Raw genomic sequence first — 15,677 nt, forward strand, 5'->3', positions numbered from 1 at the left:
TGGTGTGTTTGTATGTGTGTGTGTACATGGGATGCTTAAACACACACATACACACACACGCACACACCAAGGCTCAACAGTTTAGTAATGATGGTAGTTTCGCAGAAAATGCTGCTGTCACATTAAGGCAAGGATTAAATTCTCCTTAAGCTTCTCTCACCAGGCTGCCTCTCTCCAGGTGGTTAACAGGAGAGGTATAATCTTCACACACACCACACAGACACACTGAGACACACACACACACACACACACACACAGAGAGAGAATTACAGGAGCTGAAACATAGCAACTCAACATGCAGAAACTGTCTCGTAAAAGTGCAAAAATGGAGGAAAACATATTCTGTACATGAATATAGATACTGTACTCAAACACATCTCCAAGCACACACACACACACACACACACACACACACACACACACACACTTCCCTCATTGTGTGCTATTTGGAGCGATGTGGCAGCAGTAATTAGGGGTGCGACAGCCAGACAGGTAGAGGTGATGATAATGGGCCGCAGCTATTTCTGTTCCCCACTCTCTGCACCTCTCTGTCTTCTCTCTCTTAGTCTCTCCTGCTCACATATTTTCTCACCGTCAAATACTTAACTTCTGTTCCTGCACGCATGCGTACACGCACACATCACACACCTCCTCCCTCTATTCCCTCATTCCCCCTTCACCTCATCTATTCTCTCACTTCTCTCTCACAATTTTCTTTGTTCGCTTTTAATTGACGTGATGTCAGCGTGTCCTGAGGCTTCATTACGTTCTTCAGTCAGTTCCTCTGTGTAGCGGGGGGGTTAACATAGGTTCTGTCCATCAGTGTGTTTGGACATATCTTCCCTGAAGGTGACGTCACAGCCTGACAGGCAGAAAAAAAGCCATTCTCTGTCCTCCAAATAGATGCATTAATATGAAGGACAAAGTAGGTAGCACGAAAAAATCTAGGCCTAAGGCATATGATGTGTAACAAACACAAAATCACAAAAAAAAATGGATAACCAGTTGAAAGACCCATGATGAAGAAACAAGAAGTACCATTGTTTTGGCAAAACCAAAGTCCAAAGTCTGGTTTAAAATGATTTATTTGTAAATGTTGAGTTTCATATTTCATGGAGTTAAACCTGTGTCAGCTGACCTGTGTCAACCTGAGTTGCGTGCCGAAAAACCAAAAACAGGGTCTCAAAAGATGACTTTCTTGTGTATCACTGAAGTTATAGTAAAGCCTGCAGCTATATGTGCCATTCCAACTGATTATGAAACAACCAAGCCTAACTGTAAAATAGGCATCTGAACCTATATTGATACTGTATGGGCGACAGATGCAGAAACATCAGTAGCTACCTGCTGATTATAAAAATGGTTTAGTTTTTATTTCTTTTCCATTACCTCTGCAGTTTTTATTCAGTTTATTGCCTTAATGTAGGCGTCACATTCATGTAACTCCCGTATGTTATGATTGTTTCCATGTGGTTCCATAACTAAAGTGAGACAGGCGGCCAGTGGGTGGAAATCAGGCCCATTTAATAACTGATTCATTAAAAAACAATGAATCAGCTGTTCTTATTTATGACCACAGTGCATTGCTCCTTTTAATATGGCATGTAGCTCTAAATTGTGACGCAAATTATGCCCTGAATTTTCGTTTCATCAGCTTTACATTCACTATACAAGAACATCTTTTGTCTGTGCCTGTGTGTGTCTGAAAGCTTGCTGCCATGTTTTACGTATGTGCACGTGTATCTGACATCCTCTGTCAGCATTTTTATCTGTGCATGCAGCTCGAGCTTAAATCAGCCACTTCTGTGTGTGTTTGCGTGTGTGTGTGTGTGTGTCGGTATGAACATGTCATCACAGCAGGTTTCTACTGGAGCGCCTCAGATTATCCGTCATCTGGAGGGAGACTGCTTTGACCTTGAGGATCTTACCAAGAATACATGTTGGACAGTATGAAAGGAAAATGCTTCAGTAGGCAGATATTCTTCAGCCCTCATGCTAACCACGAATTAATTTCACTCTCATCCACCTTGAGATGTCGTGACATTTGGTCTGAGATAACCTGAGCTTTTAAGGACTGTCATGTATAATCAAGAAAAACAGCAGCATTTTCTGACTTCAGGGGCTTTTAGATCATTCGTTTGGTTGGCTTAGTCATCACCAAATGTGGAAAATATAATTTTCAGGTGGACTTAGTATCTTTGGTCATGGTTTAGAAACAATAGGAATTCTGACTCTTGTCCGTCAGGAGCAAAGAAGGAATTACTGTTGCCATGAGAGGTTGCCACCTGAAACTAAGCGTAAATATGGGTCGTAAAAAACTGCGCGCACAGACAAACTATATGGATGTTATTAAAAGTAGGCCAGTCTGTAGAGGTTGGAGGTCAGGGCTGGTTTCTTTAAACCATTAACTATAATCATTTTCTAACAGTAACCAAGTGCTAATTAGTGTAACCATGGCAATGAAGGTCCCCTAACTTTTATCAAATACACATTTTCACCCAAACTTTTCCCAAGCTATAGCAATCAGTAAATGGTTACATTTTTAAAATGGCAATGTTGCCCCTCAAATCGTTCTCAAGAGAATTGGCCAACAATGCATTTTGCCGTTCAGTGCAAAATTCAATTTATAGACTTTCTCAAGATTTTGATCATATCTCCTTTTTTACGGGATAAGCCAACAAAGATGAGAGGTCGATACAGGAAAAAGAGAAGACTGAACACCTAGTTTCCAATTCCAACAACTGATAAAGACCATGAAGGCCAATATGATCAAGAGCCCCAGAGCAGCTACAACAGACCTTGTGGTGAGATTAGATACAAGTTTAAATATTCATCATGACTACACAAACTCCAAATGTATAATCAGAAAACTAAAAACAATCAGCATTAGTGCATTTTAGAATTATTTTCCTTCCTTAAAAAGTATTTATTCCTTAACCACACGCACAGAGTATGTGCTCGATCCTGAAGATTGAACCGCTTTTCCCCTGCAGGAGTTATGTAAATGCACATGTATGTATTTATGCACACCTGTGTTTAAAAAATAAATACCTGTTTACGTTTTGTGTATATCTGCAGATGCATGTGTTTCTGTGTGTGTGTGTGAGTGTGTGTTAGCAAATACTAACACACTTCCACATCACAAGCAGACCCCCCACTGTGGTGCTCTCATGCATCAAAGTATCTGCAGAGTTACTTCAGGCTGCCCAACGGCTAGACTTCCTCTAAGCCCTGTCCAACATGAGGTGTGTGTGTTAATAAATGTGTGTGTGTGTGTATGTGTGTGTGGACCTCTGGGTAGCCAAAATCTTAGACTTCTGGCTAGCAAATACAAGAATGTTTGTGTTAACGTATTTGTGTATCTCTGCATAACCCAATCTTATAGAAAAGCTGTGACAATACTTGTTTTGAGATGCCCAAGTACAAGTACAAGTACATTAAAAATAAGTAGGTATTTTAAATAACAGTTTTCTCAATATTTTAAAGATGAAGTTATTTTTTTAAATTTCAGGGGTGTAATTCATATATTTCTACAATGTTTGAAAAGTATGGTCTGTAAAATGTATGCACTTTGTGAGGTCCTGAGAAGGTTGCAAATGCAAGAATATATGTGTGGTAATGAATTTGTGGACATCTGAGTGGCCCCAATCTTTGACTTCCACACATGACACGTTATTAATGCTGGAGAAAGTGTAACAAGACTAAGCAGAGCAGGTTCCAATTTCTTTGAATTCAAGTTTTTTTTTTATGCCTCTCATAAATGTCTGCAGAAAAGGAGCCAGCACTTCATTTTTCAGATTTTTGTGCTTCCACCATTTTTAGGAACAACTTGGAGTGCTGAACTCCTATCGTACTTCACTGCTGTGTAGCTTCTGTTGGTAAAACTTGAAGGTGGATGAGAGGAAGTGGGGGAAAAAGTGGGAGCACCAAGGGGTGATAAAGGAACAACAGAGGTGAAGAACAACCAGCATGATCCACATCTACAAATCTGCTTTCCAGGGAAATAAAGCTATTTGGGGCTTTCAAATTCACATAACAATATTCTCAACAGTTGTTGTGCATGATTGTGCAAAAATTTATATTTGGGGGCTTTTTATTTACACTCACGCACACTCTTTTGTTATGGGCTTCAGTGGGAGGCCTGGGATGCCCACTGTGGAATAGATATTAGCCTGGCCTCCTCTGCTCACCTCCATTAGTAGCTAGAAAGTTGTTATCGGCATCATCTGCCTCCCTCACATGCCCACCCATATCCTGGCCTGGCAAGTGTGGTTGTGCTTTTTGTTTTCATATGTGGAAACACAGTTATGGTTTTATTTGTGTGTCTATGTGTCTTCTCTGAGCTGTTTTCCGCCCTCTTTTGACTCCCTTTTCACAACACACAGTTCTGTCATCCTAAGCACATTTTAACCACCGAAGTGTGTGCGCGTCTTTGTGATGGAGGCTCGTGCATGTGCGTATTGTTCTGTAGTGACGGCACGTGCATGAAGACAGCGTTGCATCGCTTGCTCTCACATAAGCTTAGAGTGTTGTGAGCTTGCCTGTTTCTGTGTTTGTGATTTTTGGCGTCTTTAGAGATAAGCTGCGAGGCTTGTGGGTGTGAAGATAAAACATAACTGCACATATGAGCATGCAATTATGTTCAGCGATGTAGTTCAATGCCCTCTAATATCACAGCATGTCACGGAACAAACAAACAATGCCTCATGCACAAATTCATTTGTTCTGGTTCTCGTAAATCATCTCGTGTTGTTGTCTGACGGCTCCAAGATGTAAACGTAAGTGTTTATCAAAACATGTGAAAACTGCATCTGCCAGACAGCCAACCAGTAATGATCGAGAAACATGAGTTCCCTCTAACAGTAAACAACTGCTTCCAATATGAAAACTGTCTAATTTAAGGAAGTTCTGTAACTACAGAGACAAAAACCCAAAATAGCACTATTTAGGTGTGCTGTGGAGTAAAAATGACCAGAAACGATTTCTAAATACCTCTGCTGTTAACATCTGTGTCTGCTGGGTAAGTTTGTACAAAATGCCATTTGTTTCCAGCAGTTACCTTGCATCTGTTTCTTATGCATGCAGAGAAAACAACAGGCAATTTGTTTAGCAGTTGAGTGAGTCACATAGGAATGTGCAGTGAAATAAATTCCTCAACATTTTGGGAAATACTATAATTCCAACCAAGAATTAGATGAGAAGACTGGCACCACTCTTGAAATCAAAAAGCAAACAGCCTGTTTGCTTATCTTAGCATAAAGACTGGAAACAGGTGGAAACAGCTAGCCTAGTCAACAGCAACAAAATAACCCTCTCAGCACCCCTAAAGCTCACTTATTAACCCATTTAATCTCTTATGGCAAATTTGTGCAAAAGTAAAGGGTAAAAATGTCTATTTGCCATTTTGCAATGTGGTTATGTGCCAGTAACATTTTCATAAAGTAAAGTCTTTGCTGGTTTGCTTGTAACTGACTCCTGGATGAAGCTTCATATACCAACCATATATAACTTATTACTGAAATAGTCGGCACTTAATTATCCTTTCTTTTATTAACAAATATTTTGTTTTTAGAAAAAAAAAACCCAAAGCATAATTAAAGCTCAAACAATTTGCCCAAATCGTCCGATGAATATTTGCGAATGCTTTCACAATCATTTACACAAAGCGGCTCAACATGTACAGGAATAATAACAGCAGAAAACAGACTCTTATTATTCAAAGACAGAGTCATGCCAGGCAGTCAAAACCCTTCAATCACATAATGAGTGAGTGAATCAGGCACATGTGATTTTACATGAGTTTGTAGTATTTCACCAAGGTTTGGCTAACGATGCATGACTATTTACTGGATACTCCATTAAAAAATTATTTTTATTATTATTAAATAGTAGTATTACTGGGGCGGCCTCTGGCTCACGTGCCAGAGTGTGCGCCTCATATGCTGAGGCCTTTGCAGCGGCCCAGGTTCGATTGCAGCCTGTGGCCCTTTGCTGCAATTCCCCCTCTCTCTCCCACGTTTCCTGTCATTCTACAGCTGTAGTAGTATAACTAAAAAATGAATAAATCTGTTTTGGTTTGCATTTGTATTAATTAACTGATGAGTTTTGTTACTGTTCTCATTTTTCACATGACTTTCATTGAAAGGCACACTTCAATAAACAGTATCAACAAAGGGAGATTGAAACCTGTGAACCTTTAAGCAGCTAGATTATAAGAGCACAGATGGAAAATCGAGGAGATTCCACTGAACAAACAAAAAAACCTGACGTATGTTGAAGTATTTCTACAGAGACAAATGCATAAAATGAAAAATGATGTCAAAAAGATTGCATGAATGAAAAATGAACTTGTGTTGATGTGTCTGTGTTTGCAGTAAGATTCCAATTTTTTCTCAGGAGATATTTTGGATTTAAAATACCGACGTTTTGTCAGAAATAGTCACAGTACACACAAACCTGTTTTACCAGAGTGTTCCACAGCTAAAAAAACCCTGAAAAAAACCCTATACAAATAAATGCATCTTATTATACATTTCAGTTCCCAAACGGATATCAAATCTCAAAAAGGGAAAGGATAAAAATCCCCATTGGCAAAAGTACTGATGCAGTACAGGAGAGCCAAATATCACCATAAAGAGCGACAAACAAAATATTACAAAAATCCTAATGAAGGAGGCATTCGTAAAGAATCTATAAAGCTGCCGGAGTTTCTCTCTCCTTTCATATTGTGCATTAAAACGAGTTCAAATAGAAAGAGAGTGAAACCACAATAGGGCAGGTTTCAAGACTAAAGTGTTCAAAGCATTGTCGTTCACGTAAGACGCATCAACAAAATCTGTTTACATTCAGAAGATATCATACCAAAGATATTCACCAAAGCTATAAAGCTGCATTTTGTCAAAGAAACAAACATGAAGACACTCGGATTCACATGTTAAGTATTCACAGTGCAATTCTATTTAAAAAAAATGCAAAAATATCAAATATTTCTTTAATATCAAGCCTTTGTCCCAGATAAATTGGACCATTGTACTGCATGCTTCCCCCTGCGCAGTGATACCGTTGCTGGGTGTAGTTTGGTAGAAAGAAAATAGTTCCTACATGAAACTGCTCACAACAAGGTCAGTGGATTATCTTGAGTAATCGGATCATGATTTCTGAAAAAAGACATTGCTGTTGAGTTTTTTTTTAAATGTTGCCATCAAGTCTCATTATACTAGAGAGAAGGCAGGCATCTCTATGACATATCTCTAACACTCTTTTATCTTTTAAAATTATCTGCGATAAGTCATATTAATACACTCTCATACATTCTAACAAAGAAACATCGTGTGCTTTTCTGTCACCGCAGCATCCTGAGTACACAGTCATTAACACTGACTGCTGCGAAGTGCTCAGTATTTTTTTTTAACTGAGGAGAATTCATGATACTTCTTGCAAATCTCTTTCTCAAACATGATAAAACTACAAATTAAAGTGTTGTCAATATATTTGTCCTTACCCACTTATATCCACATTAAGATCTTACTATAGTATATCCAGATCATCTATCAAAAATCTCATGGTGTAAATAATGAGATTAATTGTGAGAGCACCGATAGTCAACCTTACATCATCGTTGAAATATCAATAGATATTTAGCCCACAACATTTTGGTATTAGATTTTCTCATATCAGATATTCAAAAATATTGAGATATATATTGCATATCGAGATATAGCCTAAAAATATCGCAAAATCATTTTCAGCCCATGTCACTCATTAATGGTATCGGTATCACCTTGTCAATGGCATTGGTATCATAACTTTTTAAATGATACAGTTGTACTGTAATGTCCCATAGGATACAAACTCTAGTAAAACTTCCAGTGCTGTAACCTGCACAAGAACCAAAATTATGTCTAAAACATGGACACTGTCACAATGTTTCGAAAAACAGAATCAGAAAAAAACACCTCAAATTACGTCTTTCAAAATATGGCCACGTCAGTGGGCAGCTTGTCTGCAAACATCTCTAGTTCATCCTATAACTATGATGTTACTAGAAAATCATTGTCTTTACCTTAACTTTTGTTATTGATTAGTTGTAGTGGTAAACTATTGATTATCGTTACAACAAAGGGCAACTAAGGAGTTGCAGTCCTAATTAGACAAAGGTCACAGAAAACAATCTACTCCTTCATTGTAACGTGGAGTCAAGAAAAAAATTAAATTAATGTATACGTATGTAAGCAACAAGTTCATGGCTCAGTTAAAATGTCACATCAGCTATCAGGTCCAAATCCACATCAGTCCCTCTAACATGTCATCAAACTGTTGCTGAAGAAGCCAGAACAGATTTAGGAACCTGCCTAATAAGTGTCTGCACAAAGAATCAATACACCAGAGTGTCAATTAAATAAATAAAGGTCAAAGTGCCTGAAGATTCAATACACCAGAGTGTGAGAAGACAGAGAAAGAGTGCTCTAATCAGATACTGAAGCCTCAGCAGTCAATGTTTTTGTACATGTGTGTAACTAGCGAAGTGCAACCGAGTCCTGTGTTCGACTACAAGCAGGAGTCCCAGTGTATCTGCAGGTCAGAACTGTCCAGGAAGTCAGTGGAAAAGACACTAGAGGGTGTTTGGGGGCAGAGTGGGGCCAGTGTGGGGGTTTCCTCTCCACTCGCTCCAACCAGTTCAATACCGTCCAACCAGTCCATACCGTCCAGCCCTTGCTCCCCCTCCGCTGCCATGTCGAAGGTATCCATGGGAGACAAGGGATGGTCCAGGATGCTGGGGGTGCACAGCATTTGACTGTGGAGGTCATCAATTAACGTCAACAGGCCTCCAGGCTCCACCCCCAGGAGAGGCTTACCGGTGGTGCTTTCGAGAAAGTCCTCTAGGCGTCCACTTCCGGCGCTGCTGATGTGTTGTTTCTCCTCTGTCGGGTCGGCCAGAGTCTGAGGCTCAGACTGCATCGACGGGGCCGACTTTGGGGTGTCACACCTGGGTGGGATGGCGGGTGATAGCAACAGCTGGAGTGGGGAGGGAGGAAGAGACGAGTGTGGATTTAGATGGTCCGGAGAAGGGTCTGGTGCTGGTTTGAAGGTGGTGGACATTTCTGAAAAAAAAAACAAAAAAAAACAACAACACAGGATTTAAAAACATTAAATATTACCTTGGGGGCAACAAAGAGAAGAGACAATGTTACTGCCTCTTACCTCCTGTCTGCAAAATGATGTCAATAAAATCATCTTCATGCTCTGTATCCTGAGGGGACACACACACACACACACACACACACACACACACACACAGAGGAAACATATTATCCTCAAAACTGGATGTAAAGTTCACAAAACTATGTGACACAAGCTCTGAAGGTGAAATGTGAAATTTTGTTAAATAACAATATCCAACTGGGATGCGGAGTAACATAGCTTGGCTTAAATGGAGAGTTTACCCAAAAAATAAATGCATATTTTTCTTCTTACCTGTAGTGCTATCTTTCAGTCTAGATTGTTTTGGTGTGAGTTGTCGAGTGTTGGAGATATCAGCCGTCTGTCTTCTCTTCAGTATAATAGAACTAGATGGCACTCGGCTTGTGGTGCTCAAAGCTCTAAAAAAATACATCGAAAACTCAACATTTCTTTACAAAAATCATGACCTGGTCGCTCAAGATAATCCAAAGACCGAGCAATTTCAGCTGTTTCCTTTTTCTGCCAAACGATACCTGCAGACCATATCACCGAGCGGAAGGGAGCTTCTACTGTTCACTTAGCATCACGGAGCTAGATAACGTTACAGCTCAGCCGAGGAGGAAGCAAATATTGTTTACATCTCGCGCTGTCAGCTGTCTCTTGTCCATGAGTAGATGCACACTTCCTTTTGCACATTGACACTGTTGGTAAGTGTAGTTTGATAGAGAGAAAATAGTTCTTCATAAAATTCATAAAAAGGTCTGCGGATTATCTTGGGTAACTGGGTCACTATTTCTGCGAAGCAACATTGTTGTTGAGTTTTACAAATGTATTTTTTAGGCGCTTTGAGCAACACAAGCTGAGTGCCGTCTGGTTCCATTATATTGGAGAAAAGACAGACATCTCTCCAGCTGATATCTCCAACACATGACAACTCACATCAAAATAATACAGATTGATAAACAGCACAGGTCAGAGGAAATATAAATATATATATATATATTTTTAATCTTAGGAGCAACGGCCCCTTTAACATAGGTTATAATATAATATAATTTGGATTAGGAAAATTTCAATCAATTTGCGCACTGACACAGATATGCAGTGTGTCATACTTTGTTATCAGGCGATGAAGCAGCTGTCTTAATGGAAGCTGGAGATAGAGGACTAAACAAGACATCAAGACTCGGACACAACTCCTGGAGGAGAAGAGAATGAAGTGAAAGAGCGAAAAATTATCACAAAAACCTTTAAAAATGATCATTGAAACCATTAAGGTGACTTGTATCATCCAGTCATATTGTAAAGATGATCCGTGTCATCAGGAGATTACTCACAGTTTGAGGTGATGGTGAGGGAGCAGTCTCCTGGTCCTTGAAGAAAGGCTGCAGGCTGGGAGGTGCTGACAAACACTGAGCAACGTCCTGCTGAGGTGTGTCTGTAGATACTTGAGGTCCCTCATTCTGCGGTTTTAAGTCATTAAAAAGAGTGAAAAGATGAGTTCTCCTTACAGAGGAGCTGTTCTCACAGGCAGCAGTGCCAGTTATTTCAGTAACCGTGAATTTCATTATGCGAAAAGAGGGGTGCAAAGATCAGGAAAGACTGCTGATGACAGCAATATGTGCAATCTGCACACAGCGCTCCACCAAATCTTGACACTTTGCAGCACACCTGCACGCCCTGAGAGATACTGCCCATCTCAATTAGAAATATGCGACGGCGTTTTTGTTCGCCCTCTGTTAAACAACATACATCATAGTAATGAAGATGTCGTTAGAGTAATTAGCCGAGCAATAATAATCAGCATCGGGCTGGTGTCAGACACTCTTATCAAAGACTGCTGTCACTGTTTCCAGCAGCATACATCATTAATTTCTGCTGCTATTGGACTCACTGGAGCACTTGTCTCTTACTCTCATGTCTCTCTCTCTTTATGGAGCATTAACAGACTGTTGTGTTATTGCTGCAGTGACTGCAGGGGCTCAGGGGCTTCGGGGCTTGTTTGAAAATGAAAAAGTGTGTATGTAGTATGATAAGGGTCCATGATATGTGTAAAAGAGATGTTTTAAGGCTTCGCATTTGCTGCTGAGTGGCAGAAATGCTCAATATAGAAACTTTCTGTTGAGCTAGATAGAAAAAACAAACTTTTTCTCACTTCTTCTCATGGTTAGATGAGCAGATAGTTTTGGGTTTCAGATACTGATTTATCAGTTACACTACCAACCAAATACAATGTTGGTGAATGTAACTTTGTTTATTGCACTAAAACCATAAAAAAAACCTTGAAACCTGAAAAATTGTCTTGATTTCCTTTAAAAACATTGACGGCAATGAGCAACTTAAGAAATGACCAAAAAATCTGCATGAAAAATTAAAAGAAAATTGCCTAAAAAGAAAATTTAAAAAGTAATATTATTATTATCATTATATAATTTTTATATATTTTATTTCCTTTATCAGGTTTTTAATTAAATTTAATTAATAAAAACAAGCAAGAAAATGACCTGTAAAAAGTCTTAAAAAGCAAACTTTCAGGTAATTTTCTTGTCATCTTTTACATATTTCTTGCACTTTGTAGGACATTTCATGCCAATTTGCTTATTGATTTTTCCATCATGTTTTCTAAAAAAAATCAAACCAATCTGTTCAGGTATTAAAGGTTTAAACGCATGAAGGCGTCTGAAAACAGCACAAGAAAAGTTATGTGGATCCAGGTTTCAAGGGCCAAGAAACAATGTCCTTACTACAGACAATCACTGTGGATGCTCTTCATGAAACTGCTACTATACTTTGCTACAGAAGAAGTTCTTCCAATGCAAACAGTTTTAGCATGGTTAAATGTTTAAAGCTCACCTTTGTCTCTCGTTTCATAAATCCCATGTGCGTGCTCTGTTTGGTTTGATTATCAGCTTTAGGCAGCTGAACAGGTTTGTGGCTCGGGAGCTTGGCCGGAGTCGACTGTAGTCGCTGATGAAAAATGTAAACATTGTTGTTAGTACTGTAAAGTGCTGAATATAATAATAAAAATGGTGCGTTAGCAGAAATTTGCTTTTTTATGAATCATTCTTTGTATTCACACACAACTGTACTTCTGATCCATAATACTGGAATTGGTGATTTGTAGACCATGTACCTCCTATTTGGTCATGGATTAACCTGTGATTATACTTAAACATTATCAGAGGTATGTTCAAAACACACATTCTTATATATGCTAAATTCTTCAAAAATATGGATTTTTTAAACTCTGGGGCAGGCATAAAAAGAAAAAAAAAAAGAGGCAGAATTTGAAAATTAAAACTGTAATGCAGCTCCATCTCTCTGTCTTTAGCCTCTCCAAGCTGACCATTTTTTGCACTTTAATTACAAAATGCTAATACATTTTTATGGTATTTTTGCCCAATAAGGCCAAAATAAAACTGCCTACCCCAGCTTTAAATGTACTGCTGAAAGTGAGTCAGGTACCTGGAGTGTGATTTGACTGGTTGCTTTGTTCCCAGGTGCATCAGTTCTTTGGTTCTCAGTGATGTGATTGGTCAGTGCAATCAAGAAGTGGTTGCCGTTGCAGTCGGAGACCAGAGTTGGTGTGGAGTCGCTCTTGAGATGATCCCGAGGGAAAGAGGGAGCTGAGGCTGACTGCTGGCTGAGGTGTGCTTGAGACACCTGGACAATAACCCATAGTAGGTTTTATAAAAAGAAATTTTGCTTCATATTGCATATCAGCATGTTCAACAATGCAGTTTATCTTGTGATTTAACTAATCCAATGCTGGTCTATCTCTCTCGTTATATTCTCTGTATTATAATAAGAACAAAAGACTGTGTTGTGTGAATGACATAATAAAACTCATTCCTGACCTGTGCTGTCTGCTGCTGCACCTGTTGTTGCTGCAGATGTATCTTGGTCTGAATCTGGATTTGCTGCAGTTGTTTATTCTGCTGTTGCTCCTGTGAAAACGATTTCTGTTGCTTCAGTAGAATCTGTTGCTTCAGCTGCATCTGCTGCTGATGTTGTTTTGACTGTTGGTGCTGCTGTTGTGACTGCAACAGTTGCTGCTGCTGCTGCTGGAGTTGTTTGAGCTGCTGTTTGTGAGATTTCTTCTTCCTCTGCTGAGAAAGGGTCCGCAGGTTCTCTGCCGTCTGACAGTTTTGAATCGTCTGCTGCTGGTTGTGAATGTTGTGCTGCTGTTGGAGCAAAAGTTTCTGTATGGCCTGATGCTGTCTCAGCTGCAGAGCAGTTTGTTGCAGACACACATGTTGTTGTTTTGTCTGTGTGTTCGTCTGCTCCGGTTTCATTTGGACGTGAATCTGCTGCTGTGTCTCCTGAGTTTGGGTCAAAGATTGCGGTAATCTATGATTGTCTAGTAATCGCACTGTTGCCTCACTCGCAACTTCCTCTGCCTCCATGGCTTCCTGTTTGACAGTTACCTTGATAACATCCATCTCACGCGAAATGGATGGTGGAGGAGTCGGGAATGAGACAGGGACGCTGGGCTTATCAGGGGGTTCTTGTTTAACTCTTAGAAGAACCAGCGGCTCTGGCGCTCCTCTGTTCCCGTGCTCCAGCTGCATCCTCAACACGTCCACCAGCCTCTGCTTCTGCCTCAGCATCCGGGTCAGCTCTTCTATCTGCTCGTCTTTCTCCTGCAGCATCCTGTCTTTGTCTACTGGAGCTGATGTTGTAGTGGTTAGTGATGAGACCGGGCAGTGTTTCTGCAGAGAGGCTGGCTGTGAAGAGAATTGACAAGGTGCTGGGGTCGAACACTTCGGCTCCTCTTTAATGTTGGCTGCAAGCTGAGCAGCTGTACGTGGCTGGAGGCTCAGAGGGGATCTCATCTGAACAACAAAATTATAATAGACAAACATACAGTAAGAAACTCTGACAGGAGAAACAATTGTGCAAGATTTTGTGACTATAAAAATCACATCCCTTAGTACATAAAAACAAGACTAATGGGCAAATTAACAAAGGATTGTGCGGCTTTTGCAGCCGCTAAGTGTGCAAAAATAAGACAAAAAGGAGCTGTGTAATTCTTAAAGCACCCATAAAGGGTCAAACGCACCCTTAACTGCACTGCCAACCAATTGGGTCTTGGTGCTCCTGTGCTAAGTAAATAAATTTTATAATGCGCTACATCTGAGACAAAATGAAAAAAAAAGTATACATGAACTTGATTTTAATATTCCTTTTTTTAAAGTGTGTAATTGATGCATAAATATATGTCAGAGGTATCACGGTAAGACTTTCAAGTGGGGCACTGACTGACATTTTTCTTTTGTCCTCATCTTTACCAATAATATGTTGGACTCATGTTAATGTGTATTTTCAGACATAATTCAATTTTGAAAAACAAAACATAACAAATTTAATTTGAATTTAAATTCCCTAGAATCGCAGACCCCCTGTTGAAGACCCAGGGTCTAATTAATTGGCAAAAAAGTCCTCCATTATTAGAAAAAAAATATTTAAATACACTTAATTACAACTTAATTGTGTCTCAGAATGCAATAATTATATTTTTGTAAATTAGTATGTCAAATATTCATTAGTGAAAATGGAGGTACATTTAGTACACACAAATAAGTTTAATTAGGTGGACGTTTGTGTACCTGGAAGTGTTGAATATTTTATGTCCCTACTTTAGCATGAAGATCATTCAACATGCAGAATCAGAAACACTGTTAATTATCCTACTTTAATGTGTTGGATGGGGTTATCTAAGTCAATGGATTACAACAATAACCCAACAAAAATTCTGACCAATTCTCCCAAGGGGTCGCTGTTAAAGCCGGTATCTTCTGGGCTCATGACGCCTGGTGAGCGGTCAGAGGGGGTGAGCGAGACAGCTGGGGTGGAGGCGGTGCCACCATGTGTCATGAGCTGCTGAGGAGTGGTCACGCTGCTACCTGCATCAGCTATACAGAAGTTAAAAAAAGAGTGTTACGAAATTGGTCAGAAAGTACAAGAAAATAAATTATTGACATTGTTTTCTAGCTCTATTTTATTTTTAAACACTTGAATAAACAGTCCTGTGAGGCGAGGTGATTGAGGAAGTGTTCTGTTCTGTTCGACTGACCGGTCAGTGATGACGTCTGACAGCACTGAAACTGTTGCTGTTGTTGTGATGTGTTGTTGGTGGTTGCACCAGATTTGGAGGATCTCCCTGCTCCTTCGGCCCCTGGCCCTGTGGTACCCCCTGCTGTCGGAGAGGAGGAAGTGTCGCTGCCTCCATTCAGCTCCTGGTAGGTCCTCAGCCTCTCAATTAGGTCGTTTTTGGTGCCGGAGACTGGCAAGCTGCGCAGCTTCAACTCGGACTTCAGTTCTACGACCTGACAGAAGACGGAGTAACAGAGAAATTGAGACTGACGGACAAGAGCGAGGAAAAGCAAAGAGATGAGGATAAATACCAGAAGAAAACTGAAATGGATCAAAGGGAAAAAGATGAGGGAAAACAAAAAGACAGAATAATCCATCAATGTCCCTCTCTTTGTCAGCTC

General features: G+C 39.9%; 1 protein-coding gene across 5 annotated transcripts in view; it reads right to left on the bottom strand.

Annotated features, from left to right (window-relative positions):
* Positions 1-6,977: 6,977 nt before the first annotated feature.
* LOC121956816 (myocardin-related transcription factor A-like) overlaps positions 6,978-15,677 on the bottom strand; it is a 43,531-nt gene continuing 34,831 nt past the window's right edge. For 4 of the 5 annotated variants that reach the window (XM_042505210.1, XM_042505209.1, XM_042505208.1 and 1 more), the window contains 9 exons: positions 15,257-15,509; positions 14,941-15,095; positions 13,038-14,015; positions 12,646-12,843; positions 12,034-12,147; positions 10,518-10,643; positions 10,296-10,379; positions 9,202-9,250; positions 6,978-9,101 (listed from right to left, as the gene is read on the bottom strand). In XM_042505210.1, the coding sequence (XP_042361144.1) occupies positions 8,548-9,101; positions 9,202-9,250; positions 10,296-10,379; positions 10,518-10,643; positions 12,034-12,147; positions 12,646-12,843; positions 13,038-14,015; positions 14,941-15,095; positions 15,257-15,509 (2,511 nt within the window). In that variant the 3' untranslated portion in view covers positions 6,978-8,547. The remainder of the gene's footprint in view (positions 9,102-9,201; positions 9,251-10,295; positions 10,380-10,517; positions 10,644-12,033; positions 12,148-12,645; positions 12,844-13,037; positions 14,016-14,940; positions 15,096-15,256; positions 15,510-15,677) is intronic. The other variant, XM_042505212.1, reaches the window with a different exon arrangement.

This window comes from Plectropomus leopardus, chromosome 17 (genome assembly GCF_008729295.1).
Source record: "Plectropomus leopardus isolate mb chromosome 17, YSFRI_Pleo_2.0, whole genome shotgun sequence".
Taxonomy (NCBI): Eukaryota; Metazoa; Chordata; class Actinopteri; order Perciformes; family Serranidae; genus Plectropomus; species Plectropomus leopardus.